The sequence below is a fragment of the Somniosus microcephalus genome, chromosome 11, assembly GCF_052327205.1.
Source record: "Somniosus microcephalus isolate GS21.2 chromosome 11, FLI_Smic_1.0, whole genome shotgun sequence".
In the NCBI taxonomy this organism is placed as follows: Eukaryota; Metazoa; Chordata; class Chondrichthyes; order Squaliformes; family Somniosidae; genus Somniosus; species Somniosus microcephalus.
The window spans coordinates 114,516,260-114,537,456 of NC_140997.1; the positions used below are offsets into that span (position 1 = coordinate 114,516,260).

The following is a 21,197-nucleotide window of genomic DNA, read 5'->3' on the forward strand; positions in this document are numbered from 1 at the left end:
GTCTGTAACGTACAGCAGCGCGCCTGCGTGCCCCACGGCCATCGTGTAGGCCGGTGTGGGGGCGGTTGGAAACGTGCAGGGATGGCTGCAGCGGCGTGCCCATGCGCCGAACCGGGTATGGAAGTAGCAGTAGCCCTGGGCCGGAGGGCTTGGGGGATGTGGGGGCCTCGTGGCCGAGCTGTGTGGCCGCACGATAGAGGGTGGAGCGCGCACCGACGCTGCGGAGGCCAGGTCAGGGGTGATGGCGTGGTTGGAGCTGGCGGACAGGAGCTTTTCGGCTTCGTCGGCCAGGGCCTCGAGGTCCGTGAGGCTGGACGCCACGATCGCCGGGCGGATGCTGGGAGGTAGTTGGCGGATAAAGAGCGTGCGGAAGAGGGAGCCGGGCGGTTTCTCGTCGGTCAGAGCAAGCATGTGTGAGAGCAAGTCTGACGGCATGGAGTCACCGAGGCCCGGGAGGCCGAGGAGGTGGCAGTTGCGCAAGAATTGGGAGGCTGTGAATTTTTTAATGAGCGCGGCCTTGAGATGTGCGTACTTGCCTTCCTCCGGAGGGTTTTGCAGTGTTGTCCAGACTTTCGTGATTGTGGAGCTGCCCAGGGAGGCGAGGAGGTAGTCGTACATTGTTGCGTCGGCGGTGATGCCGCGGAGTCGGAATTGCGATTCGGCTTGAAGGAACCAGGCGGTGGCCAGGTTCTCCCAGAACTCCGGCAGCTTCACAGAAACTGCGTTTGTGTCAGCCATGGTTACGCTTAGGAGTCGTCCTGAGCGTCGGGGTCACCAATGTAGGAGTCTACGTACTCCTAGCAAAAAATACTGAACTTGGAGAGGTTCAACAGAAAAGGTTTAATTGTTGAGGCTGCATGCTGAACACAAAATGGAGTCAGAGACTACACAAAGTAAGACTGCCTTTCATCAGTGCACAGCTTCGACTGCTCCTCCCCTGCTCTGGGCTTAACTATGTTGCAGATCGAGTTTCTTAAAGGTGTGATCCTTCTTAAAGGCATGACGCCTGATTTATAGTCTACGGACCGGAAAGCGGATTGTGTCCTTTCTGTGATCGGTACGCCACAATAGAGATGTTCAAAATCATGAGGGATCTAGACAGAGTAGATAGAGAAACTGTTCCCGTTGGCAGAAGGATCGAGAACCAGAGGACACAGATTTAAGGTGATTGGCAAAAGAACCAAAGGCAACATGAGGAAAAACTTTTTTACGCAGCGAGTGGTTAAGATCTGGAATGCACTGCCTGAAAGGGTGGTGGAGGTAGATTCAATCGTGGCTTTCAAAAGGGATTTGGATAAGTACCTGAAGGAAAAAAATTGCAGGGCTACGGGGAAAGGGCGGGGTAGTGGGACTAGCTGAAGTGCTCTTGCAAAGAGCCGGCACAGGCTCAACGGGCTGAATGGCCTCCTTCTATGCTGTAACGATTCTATGATTCTAACTCCAGCCCCCCCGACACCAATTCACCCCCCAGACGCCAATTCACACCCCGACGCCAATTCACACCCCGACGCCAATTCACACCCCGACGCCAATTCACACCCCGACGCCAATTCACACCCCAACGCCAATTCACCCCCAAGACACCGATTCACCCCAAGACACCGATTCACCCCAGACGCCGATTCGCGCCCCAGACGCCGATTCGCGCCCCAGACGCCGATTCGCCCCCAGACGCCGATTCGCCCCCCAGAAGCCGATTCGCCCCCCAGACGCCGATTCGCCCCCAGACTCCAATTCAAGTCCGACACCAATTCACCCCCAGACACCAATTCACCCACCAGACACCAATTCACCCCCAGATAAAAGTTCACTCCCCAGACACCAATTCCACCCCAGACACCAATTCAACCCCGACACCAATTCGCCGCCCAGAGACCAATTCGCCGCCCAGACACCAATTCGCCGCCCAGACACCAATTCGCCGCCCAGACACCAATTCGCCGCCCAGACACCAATTCGCCGCCCAGACACCAATTCGCCGCCCAGACACCAATTCGCCCCCCCAGACACCAATTCGCCCCCCCAGACACCACTCACCCCCACAAACCAATTCGCCCCCCACAAACCAATTCGCCCCCCACAAACCAATTCGCCCCCCACAAACCAATTCGCCCCCCACAAACCAATTCGCCCCCCAGACACCAATGGACCCCCCGACACCAATGGACCCCCCGACACCAATGGACCCCCCGACACCAATGCACCCCCCGACACCAATGCACCCCCCGACACCAATGCACCCCCCCGACACCAATGCACCCCCCCGACACCAATGCACCCCCCAGACACCAATGCACCCCCCAGCCACCAATGCACCCCCCAGACACCAATGCACCCCCCAGACACCAATGCACCCCCAGACACCAATGCACCCCCCAGACACCAATGCACCCCCAGACACCAATGCACCCCCCAGACACCAATGCACCCCCCAGACACCAATGCACCCCCCAGACACCAATGCACCCCCCAGACACCAATGCACCCCCCAGACACCAGCCCACCTCCCAGGCACCAATTCTCCCCCCAGATAACAATTCTGTCCCCAGATACCAGCTCACCCCCCAGACAACAATTCGCCCCCGGGCACCAATTCACTTCCCAGACACCAATTCAGCCCGCAGACAGCCCCGAGACACCAATTCACTTCCCAGACACCAATTCAGCCCGCAGACAGCCCCGAGACACCAATTCACTTCCCAGACACCAATTCAGCCCGCAGACAGCCCCGAGACACCAATTCACTTCCCAGACACCAATTCAGCCCGCAGACAGCCCCGAGACACCAATTCACTTCCCAGACGCCAATTCACTTCCCAGACGCCAATTCACTTCCCAGACACCAATTCAGCCACCAGACACTAAATCACCCTGACACAATTCACCCACCAGACACCAATTCACCCCAGACACCAATTCACCCCACAACAGCAATTCAACCCCGTCACCAATTCGCCCCCAGACGCCAATTCGCCCCCAGACGCCAATTCGCCCCCAGGCGCCAATTCGCCCCCCAGGCGCCAATTCGCCCCCCAGGCGCCAATTCGCCCCCAGGCGCCAATTCGCCCCCCAGGCGCCAATTCGCCCCCCAGGCACCAAACCTCCCCCAGACGCCACTGCGCCCCCCCAGACGCCAGTTCGCCCCCCCCAGACGCCAGTTCGGCCCCCCCAGACGCCAGTTCGCCCCCCCAGACGATCCTCATTCCCTGACACTGACTCTGTTCCTCTTGTTTATAGGGCACTCTGCAGAAGTTCCTGGACGATTTATTTCGCGCAGTGCTCAGTATCCATGCAGTGAAACCTCCCTTTGCTGTGAAATATTTCTTTGATTTCCTGGAGGAGCAGGCTGAGAAACGAGGCACCACTGACCCAGACACCCTGCACATCTGGAAAACAAACAGGTGAGTCACTGTCCCAGTACCCTGCACATCTGGAAAACAAACAGGTGAGTCACTGACCCAGTACCTTGCACATCTGGAAAACAAACAGGTGAGTCACTGTCCCAGTACCCTGCACATCTGGAAAACAAACAGGTGAGTCACTGACCCAGTACCCTGCACATCTGGAAAACAAACATGTGTCAGCAGCTTTATGGTGTCACTTGGTACATTATAACAGCCCATGTCCATCAGAATATCACTGCTCTGTAACATGTAAACACCTCCTCTATCTAACACTGGATGTATGGCTCTTTAACTTTTCAGGTAATTCTCAGAGACTCTCTTTCAAGCCTCTGTACGATCTGTCCTAGAAGGTTTAAGCCTGACTGCACCGGCTGCAGCACCAGCAGCACAGGCTGCAATGTCAGTCCTAAGGCTGTGACACGTGGGATACCTGTTGAGCTAAGCAATGAGTCCTCTCCAGCTGTAGTCTCACTGTGTCCTGGAGTCAGTTTACTATTCTAAAGTCTTATTCTCACAACAGTGTAGAAGTGATAAGCGATTGCTCCTTCTCTTCCAGCTTGCCGCTACGCTTTTGGGTGAATATCCTGAAAAATCCACAGTTTGTTTTTGACATGGAAAAGACTGACCACATGGATGCCTGTCTGTCAGTAATAGCCCAGGCTTTCATCGATGCCTGCTCCATCTCCGACCTACAGCTGGGCAAGGTACAACCACAGACCAACCCAGTCCCAGCAGGGAGTTACAGGCTGGAATTTAATCGAGGGGTTCGGTGGGTTTTATATATAGAAAATAACAGATACCCGGGAGTGAGTTACAGGCTGGAATCTAATCGAGGGGTTTGGGGGGTTTATATATAGAATAACAGATACCGGGGAGTGAGTTACAGGCTGGAATCTAATCGAGGGGGGGGTGGGGTCCGGGGGGGGTTTATATATAGAATAACATACCCGGGGGTGAGTTACAGGCTGGAATCTAATCGCGGGTTCGGGGGTTTAACAGATACCTGGGGCTGAGTTACAGGCTGGAATCTAATTGAGGGGTTCGAGGAGTTTATATATGGAATAACAGATACCCAGGAGTGAGTTACAGACTGAAATCTCATCAAGGGGTTTGGGTGGTTTATATATAGAATAACGGATACCCGGGAGTGAGTTACAGGCTAGAATCTAATCGATGGGTTCGGGTGGCTTATATATAGAACAGCGGATACCCGGGAGTGAGTTACAGGCTAGAATCTAATCGAGGGGGTTCGGGGGTTTACATATAGAATAACAGATACCCGGGAGTGAGTCACAGGCTGGAATCTAATCGATGGGTTCGGGTGGTTTATATATAGAATAACGGATACCCGGGAGTGAGTTACAGGCTGGAATCTAATCGATGGGTTCGGGTGATTTATATATAGAATAGCGGATACCCGGGAGTGAGTTACAGGCTGGAATCTAATCGATGGGTTCGGGTGGTTTATATATAGAATAACGGATACCCGGGAGTGAGTTACAGGCTGGAATCTAATCGATGGGTTCGGGTGGTTTATATATAGAATAACGGATACCCGGGAGTGAGTTACAGGCTGGAATCTAATCGATGGGTTCGGGTGGTTTATATATAGAATAACGGATACCCGGGAGTGAGTTACATGCTGGAATCTAATCGATGGGTTCGGGTGGTTTATATATAGAATAGCGGATACCCGGGAGTGAGTTACAGGCTGGAATCTAATCGATGGGTTCGGGTGGTTTATATATAGAATAGCGGATACCCGGGAGTGAGTTACAGGCTGGAATCTAATCGAGGGGGTTCGGGTGGTTTATATATAGAATAGCGGATACCCGGGAGTGAGTTACAGGCTGGAATCTAATCGATGGGTTCGGGTGGTTTATATATAGAATAGCGGATACCCGGGAGTGAGTTACAGGCTGGAATCTAATCGATGGGTTCGGGGGTTTATAAATAGAATAACGGATACCCGGGAGTGAGTTACAGGCTGGAATCTAATCGATGGGTTCGGGGGTTTATATATAGAATAACAGATACCCGGGAGTGAGTTACAGGCTGGAATCTAATCGATGGGTTCGGGTGGTTTATATATAGAATAGCGGATACCCGGGAGTGAGTTACAGGCTGGAATCTAATCGATGGGTTCGGGTGGTTTATATATAGAATAACAGAAACCCGGGAGTGAGTTACAGGCTGGAATCTAATCGAGGGGGTTCGGGTGGTTTATATATAGAATAGCGGATACCCGGGAGTGAGTTACAGGCTGGAATCTAATCGATGGGTTCGGGGGTTTATATATAGAATAGCGGATACCCGGGAGTGAGTTACAGGCTGGAATCTAATCGATGGGTTCGGGTGGTTTATATATAGAATAGCGGATACCCGGGAGTGAGTTACAGGCTGGAATCTAATCGATGGGTTCGGGGGTTTATATATAGAATAACAGATACCCGGGAGTGAGTTACAGGCTGGAATCTAATCGATGGGTTCGGGTGATTTATATATAGAATAGCGGATACCCGGGAGTGAGTTACAGGCTGGAATCTAATCGATGGGTTCGGGGGTTTATATATAGAATAGCGGATACCCGGGAGTGAGTTACAGGCTGGAATCTAATCGATGGGTTCGGGGGTTTATATATAGAATAGCGGATACCCGGGAGTGAGTTACAGGCTGGAATCTAATCGAGGGGGTTCGGGGGTTTATATATAGAATAGCGGATACCCGGGAGTGAGTTACAGGCTGGAATCTAATCGATGGGTTCGGGGGTTTATATATAGAATAACAGATACCCGGGAGTGAGTTACAGGCTGGAATCTAATCGATGGGTTCGGGGGTTTATATATAGAATAGCGGATACCCGGGAGTGAGTTACAGGCTGGAATCTAATCGATGGGTTCGGGGGTTTATATATAGAATAACGGATACCCGGGAGTGAGTTACAGGCTGGAATCTAATCGATGGGTTCGGGGGTTTATATATAGAATAGCGGATACCCGGGAGTGAGTTACAGGCTGGAATCTAATCGAGGGGGTTCGGGTGGTTTATATATAGAATAGCGGATACCCGGGAGTGAGTTACAGGCTGGAATCTAATCGATGGGTTCGGGGGTTTATATATAGAATAACGGATACCCGGGAGTGAGTTACAGGCTGGAATCTAATCGATGGGTTAGGTGGTTTATATATAGAATAACAGATACCCGGGAGTGAGTTACAGGCTGGAATCTAATCGAGGGGGTTCGGGGGTTTATATATAGAATAGCGGATACCCGGGAGTGAGTTACAGGCTGGAATCTAATCGATGGGTTCGGGGGTTTATATATAGAATAGCGGATACCCGGGAGTGAGTTACAGGCTGGAATCTAATCGATGGGTTCGGGTGGTTTATATATAGAATAGCGGATACCCGGGAGTGAGTTACAGGCTGGAATCTAATCGAGGGGGTTCGGGGGCTTATATATAGAATAGCGGATACCCGGGAGTGAGTTACAGGCTGGAATCTAATCGATGGGTTCGGGGGTTTATATATAGAATAGCGGATACCCGGGAGTGAGTTACAGGCTGGAATCTAATCGATGGGTTCGGGTGGTTTATATATAGAATAGCGGATACCCGGGAGTGAGTTACAGGCTGGAATCTAATCAATGGGTTCGGGGGTTTATATATAGAATAGCGGATACCCGGGAGTGAGTTACAGGCTGGAATCTAATCGATGGGTTCGGGGGTTTATATATAGAAGAGCGGATACCCGGGAGTGAGTTACAGGCTGGAATCTAATCGAGGGGGTTCGGGTGGTTTATATATAGAATAACAGATACCCGGGAGTGAGTTACAGGCTGGAATCTAATCGATGGGTTCGGGGGTTTATATATAGAATAGCGGATACCCGGGAGTGAGTTACAGGCTGGAATCTAATCGTTGGGTTCGGGGGTTTATATATAGAATAGCGGATACCCGGGAGTGAGTTACAGGCTGGAATCTAATCGATGGGTTCGGGGGTTTATATATAGAATAGCGGATACCCGGGAGTGAGTTACAGGCTGGAATCTAATCGATGGGTTCGGGGGTTTATATATAGAATAACAGATACCCGGGAGTGAGTTACAGGCTGGAATCTAATCGAGGGGGTTCGGGGGTTTATATATAGAATAGCGGATACCCGGGAGTGAGTTACAGGCTGGAATCTAATCGATGGGTTCGGGGGTTTATATATAGAATAGCGGATACCCGGGAGTGAGTTACAGGCTGGAATCTAATCGATGGGTTCGGGTGGTTTATATATAGAATAGCGGATACCCGGGAGTGAGTTACAGGCTGGAATCTAATCAATGGGTTCGGGGGTTTATATATAGAATAGCGGATACCCGGGAGTGAGTTACAGGCTGGAATCTAATCGATGGGTTCGGGGGTTTATATATAGAATAGCGGATACCCGGGAGTGAGTTACAGGCTGGAATCTAATCGAGGGGGTTCGGGTGGTTTATATATAGAATAACAGATACCCGGGAGTGAGTTACAGGCTGGAATCTAATCGATGGGTTCGGGGGTTTATATATACAATAGCGGATACCCGGGAGTGAGTTACAGGCTGGAATCTAATCGATGGGTTCGGGGGTTTATATATAGAATAGCGGATACCCGGGAGTGAGTTACAGGCTGGAATCTGATCGATGGGTTCGGGGGTTTATATATAGAATAGCGGATACCCGGGAGTGAGTTACAGGCTGGAATCTAATCGATGGGTTCGGGGGTTTATATATAGAATAACAGATACCCGGGAGTGAGTTACAGGCTGGAATCTAATCGATGGGTTCGGGGGTTTATATTTAGAATAGCGGATACCCGGGAGTGAGTTACAGGCTGGAATCTAATCGATGGGTTCGGGTGGTTTATATATAGAATAGCGGATACCCGGGAGTGAGTTACAGGCTGGAATCTAATCAATGGGTTCGGGGGTTTATATATAGAATAGCGGATACCCGGGAGTGAGTTACAGGCTGGAATCTAATCGATGGGTTCGGGGGTTTATATATAGAATAGCGGATACCCGGTAGTGAGTTACAGGCTGGAATCTAATCGATGGGTTCGGGGGTTTATATATAGAATAGCGGATACCCGGGAGTGAGTTACAGGCTGGAATCTAATCGAGGGGGTTCGGGGGTTTATATATAGAATAGCGGATACCCGGGAGTGAGTTACAGGCTGGAATCTAATCGATGGGTTCGGGGGTTTATATATAGAATAACAGATACCCGGGAGTGAGTTACAGGCTGGAATCTAATCGATGGGTTCGGGGGTTTATATATAGAATAGCGGATACCCGGGAGTGAGTTACAGGCTGGAATCTAATCGATGGGTTCGGGGGTTTATATATAGAATAACGGATACCCGGGAGTGAGTTACAGGCTGGAATCTAATCGATGGGTTCGGGGGTTTATATATAGAATAGCGGATACCCGGGAGTGAGTTACAGGCTGGAATCTAATCGAGGGGGTTCGGGTGGTTTATATATAGAATAGCGGATACCCGGGAGTGAGTTACAGGCTGGAATCTAATCGATGGGTTCGGGGGTTTATATATAGAATAACGGATACCCGGGAGTGAGTTACAGGCTGGAATCTAATCGATGGGTTAGGTGGTTTATATATAGAATAACAGATACCCGGGAGTGAGTTACAGGCTGGAATCTAATCGAGGGGGTTCGGGGGTTTATATATAGAATAGCGGATACCCGGGAGTGAGTTACAGGCTGGAATCTAATCGATGGGTTCGGGGGTTTATATATAGAATAGCGGATACCCGGGAGTGAGTTACAGGCTGGAATCTAATCGATGGGTTCGGGGGTTTATATATAGAATAGCGGATACCCGGGAGTGAGTTACAGGCTGGAATCTAATCGATGGGTTCGGGGGTTTATATATAGAATAGCGGATACCCGGGAGTGAGTTACAGGCTGGAATCTAATCGAGGGGGTTCGGGTGGTTTATATATAGAATAACAGATACCCGGGAGTGAGTTACAGGCTGGAATCTAATCGATGGGTTCGGGGGTTTATATATACAATAGCGGATACCCGGGAGTGAGTTACAGGCTGGAATCTAATCGATGGGTTCGGGGGTTTATATATAGAATAGCGGATACCCGGGAGTGAGTTACAGGCTGGAATCTGATCGATGGGTTCGGGGGTTTATATATAGAATAGCGGATACCCGGGAGTGAGTTACAGGCTGGAATCTAATCGATGGGTTCGGGGGTTTATATATAGAATAACAGATACCCGGGAGTGAGTTACAGGCTGGAATCTAATCGATGGGTTCGGGGGTTTATATTTAGAATAGCGGATACCCGGGAGTGAGTTACAGGCTGGAATCTAATCGATGGGTTCGGGTGGTTTATATATAGAATAGCGGATACCCGGGAGTGAGTTACAGGCTGGAATCTAATCAATGGGTTCGGGGGTTTATATATAGAATAACAGATACCCGGGAGTGAGTTACAGGCTGGAATCTAATCGATGGGTTCGGGGGTTTATATATAGAATAGCGGATACCCGGGAGTGAGTTACAGGCTGGAATCTAATCGAGGGGGTTCGGGTGGTTTATATATAGAATAACAGATACCCGGGAGTGAGTTACAGGCTGGAATCTAATCGATGGGTTCGGGGGTTTATATATACAATAGCGGATACCCGGGAGTGAGTTACAGGCTGGAATCTAATCGATGGGTTCGGGGGTTTATATATAGAATAGCGGATACCCGGGAGTGAGTTACAGGCTGGAATCTGATCGATGGGTTCGGGGGTTTATATATAGAATAGCGGATACCCGGGAGTGAGTTACAGGCTGGAATCTAATCGATGGGTTCGGGGGTTTATATATAGAATAACAGATACCCGGGAGTGAGTTACAGGCTGGAATCTAATCGATGGGTTCGGGGGTTTATATTTAGAATAGCGGATACCCGGGAGTGAGTTACAGGCTGGAATCTAATCGATGGGTTCGGGTGGTTTATATATAGAATAGCGGATACCCGGGAGTGAGTTACAGGCTGGAATCTAATCAATGGGTTCGGGGGTTTATATATAGAATAACAGATACCCGGGAGTGAGTTACAGGCTGGAATCTAATCGATGGGTTCGGGGGTTTATATATAGAATAGCGGATACCCGGGAGTGAGTTACAGGCTGGAATCTAATCGATGGGTTCGGGGGTTTATATATAGAATAACGGATACCCGGGAGTGAGTTACAGGCTGGAATCTAATCGATGGGTTCGGGGGTTTATATATAGAATAGCGGATACCCGGGAGTGAGTTACAGGCTGGAATCTAATCGAGGGGGTTCGGGTGGTTTATATATAGAATAGCGGATACCCGGGAGTGAGTTACAGGCTGGAATCTAATCGATGGGTTCGGGGGTTTATATATAGAATAACAGATACCCGGGAGTGAGTTACAGGCTGGAATCTAATCGAGGGGGTTCGGGGGTTTATATATAGAATAGCGGATACCCGGGAGTGAGTTACAGGCTGGAATCTAATCGATGGGTTCGGGGGTTTATATATAGAATAGCGGATACCCGGGAGTGAGTTACAGGCTGGAATCTAATCGATGGGTTCGGGTGGTTTATATATAGAATAGCGGATACCCGGGAGTGAGTTACAGGCTGGAATCTAATCGAGGGGGTTCGGGGGTTTATATATAGAATAGCGGATACCCGGGAGTGAGTTACAGGCTGGAATCTAATCGATGGGTTCGGGGGTTTATATATAGAATAGCGGATACCCGGGAGTGAGTTACAGGCTGGAATCTAATCGATGGGTTCGGGTGGTTTAAATATAGAATAGCGGATACCCGGGAGTGAGTTACAGGCTGGAATCTAATCAATGGGTTCGGGGGTTTATATATAGAATAGCGGATACCCGGGAGTGAGTTACAGGCTGGAATCTAATCGATGGGTTCGGGGGTTTATATATAGAATAGCGGATACCCGGGAGTGAGTTACAGGCTGGAATCTAATCGAGGGGGTTCGGGTGGTTTATATATAGAATAACAGATACCCGGGAGTGAGTTACAGGCTGGAATCTAATCGATGGGTTCGGGGGTTTATATATAGAATAGCGGATACCCGGGAGTGAGTTACAGGCTGGAATCTAATCGTTGGGTTCGGGGGTTTATATATAGAATAGCGGATACCCGGGAGTGAGTTACAGGCTGGAATCTAATCGATGGGTTCGGGGGTTTATATATAGAATAGCGGATACCCGGGAGTGAGTTACAGGCTGGAATCTAATCGATGGGTTCGGGGGTTTATATATAGAATAACAGATACCCGGGAATGAGTTACAGGCTGGAATCTAATCGAGGGGGTTCGGGGGTTTATATATAGAATAGCGGATACCCGGGAGTGAGTTACAGGCTGGAATCTAATCGATGGGTTCGGGGGTTTATATATAGAATAGCGGATACCCGGGAGTGAGTTACAGGCTGGAATCTAATCGATGGGTTCGGGTGGTTTATATATAGAATAGCGGATACCCGGGAGTGAGTTACAGGCTGGAATCTAATCAATGGGTTCGGGGGTTTATATATAGAATAGCGGATACCCGGGAGTGAGTTACAGGCTGGAATCTAATCGATGGGTTCGGGGGTTTATATATAGAATAGCGGATACCCGGGAGTGAGTTACAGGCTGGAATCTAATCGAGGGGGTTCGGGTGGTTTATATATAGAATAACAGATACCCGGGAGTGAGTTACAGGCTGGAATCTAATCGATGGGTTCGGGGGTTTATATATAGAATAGCGGATACCCGGGAGTGAGTTACAGGCTGGAATCTAATCGATGGGTTCGGGGGTTTATATATAGAATAGCGGATACCCGGGAGTGAGTTACAGGCTGGAATCTGATCGATGGGTTCGGAGGTTTATATATAGAATAGCGGATACCCGGGAGTGAGTTACAGGCTGGAATCTAATCGATGGGTTCGGGGGTTTATATATAGAATAACAGATACCCGGGAGTGAGTTACAGGCTGGAATCTAATCAATGGGTTCGGGGGTTTATATATAGAATAACAGATACCCGGGAGTGAGTTACAGGCTGGAATCTAATCGAGGGGGTTCGGGGGTTTATATCTAGAATAGCGGATACCCGGGAGTGAGTTACAGGCTGGAATCTAATCGATGGGTTCGGGGGTTTATATATAGAATAGCGGATACCCGGGAGTGAGTTACAGGCTGGAATCTAATCGATGGGTTCGGGGGTTTATATATAGAATAACAGATACCCGGGAGTGAGTTACAGGCTGGAATCTAATCGATGGGTTCGGGTGGTTTATATATAGAATAGCGGATACCCGGGAGTGAGTTACCGGCTGGAATCTAATCGATGGGTTCGGGTGGTTTATATATAGAATAGCGGATACCCGGGAGTGAGTTACAGGCTGGAATCTAATCGAGGGGGTTCGGGGGTTTATATATAGAATAGCGGATACCCGGGAGTGAGTTACAGGCTGGAATCTAATCGATGGGTTCGGGGGTTTATATATAGAATAGCGGATACCCGGGAGTGAGTTACAGGCTGGAATCTAATCGATGGGTTCGGGGGTTTATATATAGAATAGCGGATACCCGGGAGTGAGTTACAGGCTGGAATCTAATCGATGAGTTCGGGGGTTTATATATAGAATAGCGGATACCCGGGAGTGAGTTACAGGCTGGAATCTAATCGAGGGGGTTCGGGGGTTTATATATAGAATAGCGGATACCCGGGAGTGAGTTACAGGCTGGAATCTAATCGATGGGTTCGGGGGTTTATATATAGAATAGCGGATACCCGGGAGTGAGTTACAGGCTGGAATCTAATCGAGGGGGTTCGGGGGTTTATATATAGAATAACGGATACCCGGGAGTGAGTTACAGGCTGGAATCTAATCGATGGGTTCGGGGGTTTATATATAGAATAGCGGATACCCGGGAGTGAGTTACAGGCTGGAATCTAATCGAGGGGGTTCGGGGGTTTATATATAGAATAACGGATACCCGGGAGTGAGTTACAGGCTGGAATCTAATCGAGGGGGTTCGGGGGTTTATATATAGAATAACGGATACCCGGGAGTGAGTTACAGGCTGGAATCTAATCGATGGGTTCGGGGGTTTATATATAGAATAGCGGATACCCGGGAGTGAGTTACAGGCTGGAATCTAATCGATGGGTTCGGGGGTTTATATATAGAATAGCAGATACCCGGGAGTGAGTTACAGGCTGGAATCTAATCGATGGGTTAGGTCAGATTTATGTTCGAGATTCCAACTGGACTGTGCCTTTCGGTGGCGTTTGAGGTAATGGTATGTGCCAATCTGATTACAGTGAGACAGCCCGAAACATAATTTGGAGCTCCACACAGCTCACTCAATCCCCACATAGTCATTTCATTCAAACTCAAATTGTGAGTTCCAAGAAACCAGCAATGCAAAAGGGCAAAGGACAAAACAACATGTGCAGTAAAAGTAACTCCATGAAGAAAGAAAGGGCTTGCATTTCTGTAGCACCTCTCAAATCACTTTACATCATAAAGTACTTTTAAAATGTTGTATCAATTGTAATGTTGAAAATGAGCCAGCCCATTTGCGCACAGCAACATCCCACAGAGACCAACGAGATAAATGACCAGTTTTAGTGATGTTGCTTGAGGGATAAATATTGGTCAGATAATCGGGGAGAACTCCCATGTTCTTCTCCAAAAATAGCCATGGGATCTTTTCCGTCCACCTGAGAGGGCAGATGGGGTCTCCTTTTAATGCCCCATCCGACAGTGCAAACCTTCCTCAGTACCAGACGAAGAAAAAGTCCCGAATTGAGTTCGCTGGTGATGGCTTGTCGTATATGATGGGCTCTAATAGGACGGTGATGCACACCCTCAGTTAGTGAGATGCTCAGCAAACCTGCACTGCACAGATGGTGACTCCTGACAGTTAGCTGAGTGCCTCATGGCCCTGGACATTCACGGGCTGGTCTTTCAAGGCTATTTCATGGAGCTGACTTTTTGGAATCCTCTTCTAATGTTTTTTTCTTGCTTCCATTAGGATTCACCAACAAATAAACTCCTGTATGCCAAGGAAATCCCAGAATACAAGAAGGCTGTGCAGAAATACTACAGAGAAATACAGGAAATGATCACACTGAGTGAACAGGAAATGAACGCTCACTTGGCAGAGGAGTCCCGGGTAAGCAATAGTGAATGAGAGAGAGGAGTAGCAAGGGACAGTGTAGAGGGAGCTTTACTCTGTATCTAACCGATGCTGTACCTGCCCTGGGAGTATTTGATGGGACAGTGTAGAGGGAGCTTTACTCTGTATCTAACCGATGCTGTACCTGCCCTGGGAGTGTTTGATGGGACAGTGTAGAGGGAGCTTCACTCTGTATCTAACCGATGCTGTACCTGCCCTGGGAGTGTTTGATGGGACAGTGTAGAGGGAGCTTCACTCTGTATCTAACCCGTGCTGTACCTGCCCTGGGAGTATTTGATGGGACAGTGTAGAGGGAGCTTCACTCTGTATCTAACCCGTGCTGTACCTGCCCTGGGAGTGTTTGATGGGACAGTGTAGAGGGAGCTTTACTCTGTATCTAACCGATGCTGTACCTGCCCTGGGAGTGTTTGATGGGACAGTGTAGAGGGAGCTTCACTCTGTATCTAACCCGTGCTGTACCTGCCCTGGGAGTGTTTGATGGGACAGTGTAGAGGGAGCTTCACTCTGTATCTAACCCGTGCTGTACCTGCCCTGGGAGTGTTTGATGGGACAGTGTAGAGGGAGCTTCACTCTGTATCTAACCCGTGCTGTACCTGCCCTGGGAGTGTTTGATGGGACAGTGTAGAGGGAGCTTTACTCTAGATCTAACCCGTGCTGTACCTGCCCTGGGAGTGTTTGATGGGACAGTGTAGAGGGAGCTTTACTCTAGATCTAACCCGTGCTGTACCTGCGCTGGGAGTGTTTGATGGGACAGTGTAGAGGGAGCTTCACTCTGTATTTAACCCGTGCTGTACCTGCCCTGGGAGTGTTTGATGGGACAGTGTAGAGGGAGCTTTACTCTGTATCTAACCCGTGCTATACCTGCCCTGGGAGTGTTTGATGAGGCAGTGTAGAGAGTGCTTTATTCTGTATCTAACCCGTGCTCTACCGGCCCTGGGAGTGTTTGATGCGACAGTGTAGAGCGAGCTTCACCCTGTATCTAACCTGGGCTGTACCTGCCCTGGAAGTGTTTGATGGGACAGTGTAGAGGGAGCTTTACCCTGTATCTAACCCGTGCTGTACCTGCCCTGGGAGTGTTTGATGGGACAGTGCAGAGGGCGCTTCACTCTGTATCTAACCCATGCTGTACCGGCCCTGGGAGTGTTTGATGGGACAGTATAGAGGGAGCTTTACTCTGTATCTAACCTGGGCTGTACCTGCCCTGGGAGTGTTTGATGCGATAGTGTTGAGGGAGCTTTACTCTGTATCTAACCCGTGCTCTACCTGCCCTGGGAGTGTTTGATGGGACAGTGTAGAGGGAGCTTCACTCTGTATCTAACCCATGCTGTACCTGCCCTGGGAGTGTTTGATGGGGCAGTGTAGAGGGAGCTTTATTCTGTATCTAACCCGTGCTGTACCTGCCCTGGGAGTGTTTGATGCAACAGTGTAGAGGGAGCTTTACTCTGTGTATCTATGTCTGTGGGGTTAATCTGAGATATTGCATCACTCCTCAGCACTGACATGTGTAACGTTGAAGAGCAGAAGGAGCAGAAAGAATGATTTAGATAAATAGTTCTTTGGTCCGGAGGTGAAGCAGGGAGCTGAAGCAAGCCTCAGTTACAGATATTGTAAAATTTTCTTTATTTTCTTTGCAGAAATACCAAAATGAGTTTAACACCAATTTTGCCATGGCCGAAATCTACAAATACGCCAAGCGATATCGCAGTCAGGTGAATCCATTTTTCCGTTATCTGTTTCCACAATCTCACGCAAACTCACGGACAGGCACACTCACGGACAGGCACGCACGCTCGCGCACACTCACGGACACGCACACTCGCTCACTGACATGCACACTCACTCACGGATACGCACACACGCACATGGACATGCACACTCACTCACGGATACGCACAATTGCTCACGGACACGCACGCACGCTCACGCACACTCAGACATGCTCACGGACACGCACACTCGCGCATGGACACGCACATGCGCATGGACACGCTCACTCGTGCAGGGGCACGCACACTCGCTCACGGACATGCACGCACACTCGCGCGCACGCACGGACACGCACACTCGCGCATGGACACGCACATGCGCATGGACACGCTCACTCGTGCAGGGGCACGCACACTCGCTCACGGACATGCACGCACACTCGCACGCACGGACACGCACACTCGCTCACGGACACGCACGCACGCGCACACTCACAGACACGCACACTCGCTCACGGACACGTACGGACACGCATACTCATGGACACGCACACTCGCTCAAGGACACGCACACTCGCTCAAGGACACGCACACTCGCTCACGGACACATACACTCACTCATTCAGACACATGCACGCTTACTCATAATCACACACATGCACAATCTGATGGACATTCCAGCTGGCTCACAGGATAGTGATCAGGAGTGGAAGCCCAACCTGATTTTTTACCCACTCCCTCACCCAGGGACCTAGCGCCATTCTTCTGTTCTCCAGATATCACCAGCAGAAAGCCAGCAGGAGGCCTCGATTAGGCCCTGCCTCTGTTTTGCACTCCCTGCGAGGATGTGTCTGTCCCTCATTCAGTCCGTCCCTCAGGCTCAGATGTAGAACTGACTGTGGAATGATGAACTCAAGGCAGCGTTGTGCCCCTGAACTTCACGTCCCTCTCACGCAGTCTGCTTGTTTGCTGCTGCCAAGTGCGGTGTCCGTTTATAGTAACGATACATGAGGCCACAGGACAGCACCTGCACAATCTCAACGTTGATGTTACCAACTATTCGTGTTAGGAACAGGTTCAAGAGGTTCTGAGCTCAAGGAGGAAAAGGAAGTTTTAAAAATCCCATTCAATGTGAATGTTGGGTGCTCTCAGCAGGTTATAGAACAGCCGCCTGACTCATTCTCTCCTCCCTCTCTCTCTCTATAGGTGATGAATGCTTTGGAATCAAATTCAGTGACCAGACGCATGCAGCTCCAACACAAGTTCGAACAAGTCATAGCACTGATGGAGGACAATATTTACGAATGTTGTAGCGAGGCCTAGCTGGAGGAAGCCCTCTGTCTGAGTGCACCAGGACCTGCACTTCCAACACCGACAACCTTCAACAGACTGTTCTTCACCCTAATTTGTTGCCCTTTAACATGGTCCAAAGGCTCCAAATGTAGGGGGCCGTGGTTTACACCAGCCCATGACAGCCGGACATGGGGTTTCTTGGCCAGTCAACCAGTAAGGCAACATTGAGAATTAGCGCCAACACGCGGCACCATAGACTGTGGGTGGCACAGGTTCGAGTACCCTGTCTGAAGTTGGCCACGAGTACAGCCTGTGCCATCCCAGTTGGGAAGGAGGGAAGGGTCACAATTTGGGGGGGGGTTGGGGGGGAAGAAAGGGAGTTCCTAGGAATGAAGCGGGGCCATCACTGTACACCCACCAACAGAGACATCACATCTGGCAGACGGGAGAGCAATCTGATCCAATTAGAGGGAAGCAGTGGGTGGGCGGAGATAGAGAAATCACCCAGAAAAATATAAAGAGCCATCACTGGCGTATGAGTACTGGTGAGCGGTGGATGGTTATTGAAGGAGTGTAGGGATTGCACTCTGAACAGGGCTGATGCTGATAATCTCAGGGTTCCATCAATAGGATATTTGGGGGCGGGGATGGGCAGTCATCAAGTGACAGCCCCACATTCTCAGGGATTCATTTCAGATCTTGGGGTTGAATCTGGTGGGTTAATGTATAAATTAGTTTTTTTTTCAATATTGCACAGTATTGTTTAGTTTGGAGCCTTCCTTCCTTCAACACGAGCTCCTGGGAAAGCTGCTACCAGTTTAACCTCCCTTTGCCGCATCCAAACTGTAAATATTGAAGCTTCAGTTCGTTGTGTTGTTTAATTTTATAAATGCAGCTGACTAAACTAGTGTATTTAACTATTAACAAGTTAGTAACCGACGTGGTTTAAGAACATAAAACAAGGCCTGTCCTTAGTTTATCCAGACAGTAGGGTCCTTGCATCAATCCTAAGGGAGTAGGAAGATGGGAACAGAAGTAGGCCATTCAGCCCCTCGTGGCTTGGACACTGCTCATGGCCTCAGCAGTCCTGGGTTCGGGGGGGGAAATCCCTCCTCCTGATTGGCATCCAGTGATCCCGCTGCGGTGGTGGGGGGTGGAGAGGAGAAGACTCGTCCATGATAACCCCCTCCCCCTGCAGCCAAATCCCCAGCCACCACTCACCCTCTGGGCTGGCACATGTCTAGCTGGGTGAGGTGCCAGTGAGCAGCGGGTGCTTGTGGATCTCTTACTGAGAAATGAGGTGTATGAAGGTGATGGCTTGCATTCCACAGCTGGAGTTGAGCAGTGTCCCATCAATATACAGCAACAGGAACAGCTCTAGAAATCTTTTAATTCAGATTAATTATCCAGAGACATTTACAACAGTAAATGACTAGACTGTAGCCTCGAAATTCAATGGTGCCACGCACATTTTACAGGCATAAAATGAGCACCCAATAGGCCGGATGGCGTGCGTGCATTCCACAGTTGAAGTGTACCGACCGCCATATTGGTAAAGGGTCCGTGCCTGAAACAGGCGCTGGAGCCGAACGCCCGTTTGAGACCCACTTTGTAAAATGAGTTGTGGCCTGACCGTGTGGGCTGTTCAGGCCGATCTTGGTGCCTCCAGGGACCAGCAAGCTGCCTCTGGGGCCACGATTGGCACCCATCAGTAATAAACCAATGAGGCCAGATGATAGTCAGGGGCCTGCACCCTGCACGGTACCGATTCCTAGGCCAGTGACAAAACTTCCATATTACTTTGGAATTGATCCATTGGGTTTTGATGCAGTGATGGGTTGGGGTAAAGTGTGAGTAAAGACAGCAGCGGGGGCAAATTGTCTATTATCGGAGCTGCCTGATGTGTCTACTAACTGGGAGGTGGGGAGCTGGCATCTCATCTCATTTTAATATAGTCTAACATACTCCCACATTAAATACACTTCATACCGTCAACAATCAGTGATTGTACAGTCAAGTGGGACCCTTCGTTTACATTAGGCAGATTATGTAAACCAATGGATTTAACATGAGCGCTGGTTTTGGTGTTCAAACAGTGCCCAATGGTCTGGTCTATGTTGAGGGTCACTGATGTTTAGAATATGACTGGCGTTGGCCAGTCAGAATGCACAGCTTAAGTGGACCAACCTGCGAGGAATTGCACAGACTTCATTTAATGTATCAGACCGCCTCTGTAAGCCTTTCGTTTTAATAAAATGGTTTCTTGTACACTGGGTACTCCTCACTTTCTCAATGCCCGAGAACCAGATTGGTGTTTGAACCTAGTGCCCAGATCGAACAGCAAAGCAATGATCGGAGCTATACTTTCCAGCATCTAGACTGGCCTCACTGGGAAACATTTCATGAACTCAGTGATCCTTGGGGTCAGGTGGTCTATCCATCCTTCCCAAACAGGGTCAGTGTCAAAAGAGCCCAGTGATGAATGAAAAGCACTGCACTGCAGACCCAGTCATTGGGCTTGGGATCAATAATAGAGATTGGAGTACTGAGCAAACAGGAATTATATGTCTGTAGGCCCCCTGGACACCATACAGTGGTGGTTACTGTCTTCGACTAACCTCCGAACTCATGGGTTCAAATCTCACCGTGGAAAATTGTGAAACAATCAGGTAATTTGTGGGCTGGCACCAGATATAATAACTATGAAAACTGCCAGTTTGTTATGAAAACCTAACTGGGGAGGGAACCTGCCACAGCTACCTAGTCATACCTACGTGTGACTCAAGTCCCACACTACATTGTTGACTCTTAATGCCCTCTGAATTGGCAAAGCAAATCACCTAGTTGTAATCAATCGCTACAAAATACCAGACATAAGGAGAAAAAGATGGGCTGGGCGGACTGTCCTGTAAGTGGGGCCCAGCTGGGAGAGTGGTTCCGCTGTCCCAGAGACTGATCAGGTAACAGCCTGAGAGTTGTACGCACATACCTTAGAATGAGGCAGAGTGCACTGGACAATATTCTGACAGTAGTGCTGCACATCTGTGCACCAGAACTAGCTGCTCCCTGAGCCAAGTGTTTCCAATACAGCTTGGACACTAGCACCTCCCCAACATGTGATTGCACTGGAGAGGGTACAGCGGAGATTTACGAGGATGTTGCCTGGACTGGGGAATTTTAGCTATGAGGAAAGATTGAATAGGCTGGGGTTGTTTTCTTTGTAACAGAGGAGGCTGAGGGGAGACTTAATTGAGATGTATAAAATTATGAGGGGCCTAGATAGAGTGGATAGGAAGGACCTATTTCCCTTAGCAGAGAGGTCAATAATCGGGGGGCATAGATTTAAAGTAATTGGTAGAAGGATTAGAGGGGAGTTGAGATATGTTTCACAAGGGCGGTGGGGGTCTGGAACGCACTGCCTGAAAGGGTGGTAGAGGCAGAAACCCTCATTGCATTTAAAAAGTACTTGGATATGCACTTGAAGTGCCGGAACCTGCAAGGCTACGGACCATGAGTTGGAAAGTGGGATTAGGCTGGATAGCT

At 49.4% G+C, this 21,197-nt stretch overlaps 1 protein-coding gene across 1 annotated transcript in view; it reads left to right on the top strand.

Annotated features, from left to right (window-relative positions):
- Nucleotides 1–19,922, top strand: part of plxnd1 (plexin D1) — a 447,766-nt gene extending 427,844 nt beyond the window's left edge. The window contains exons 30-34 of the mRNA XM_086001196.1: nucleotides 3,238–3,401; nucleotides 3,961–4,108; nucleotides 14,491–14,631; nucleotides 16,290–16,364; nucleotides 17,568–19,922. Of these exons, the coding sequence (XP_085857322.1) occupies nucleotides 3,238–3,401; nucleotides 3,961–4,108; nucleotides 14,491–14,631; nucleotides 16,290–16,364; nucleotides 17,568–17,684 (645 nt within the window). The 3' untranslated portion in view covers nucleotides 17,685–19,922. The remainder of the gene's footprint in view (nucleotides 1–3,237; nucleotides 3,402–3,960; nucleotides 4,109–14,490; nucleotides 14,632–16,289; nucleotides 16,365–17,567) is intronic.
- The last annotated feature ends 1,275 nt before the right edge of the window (nucleotides 19,923–21,197 follow it).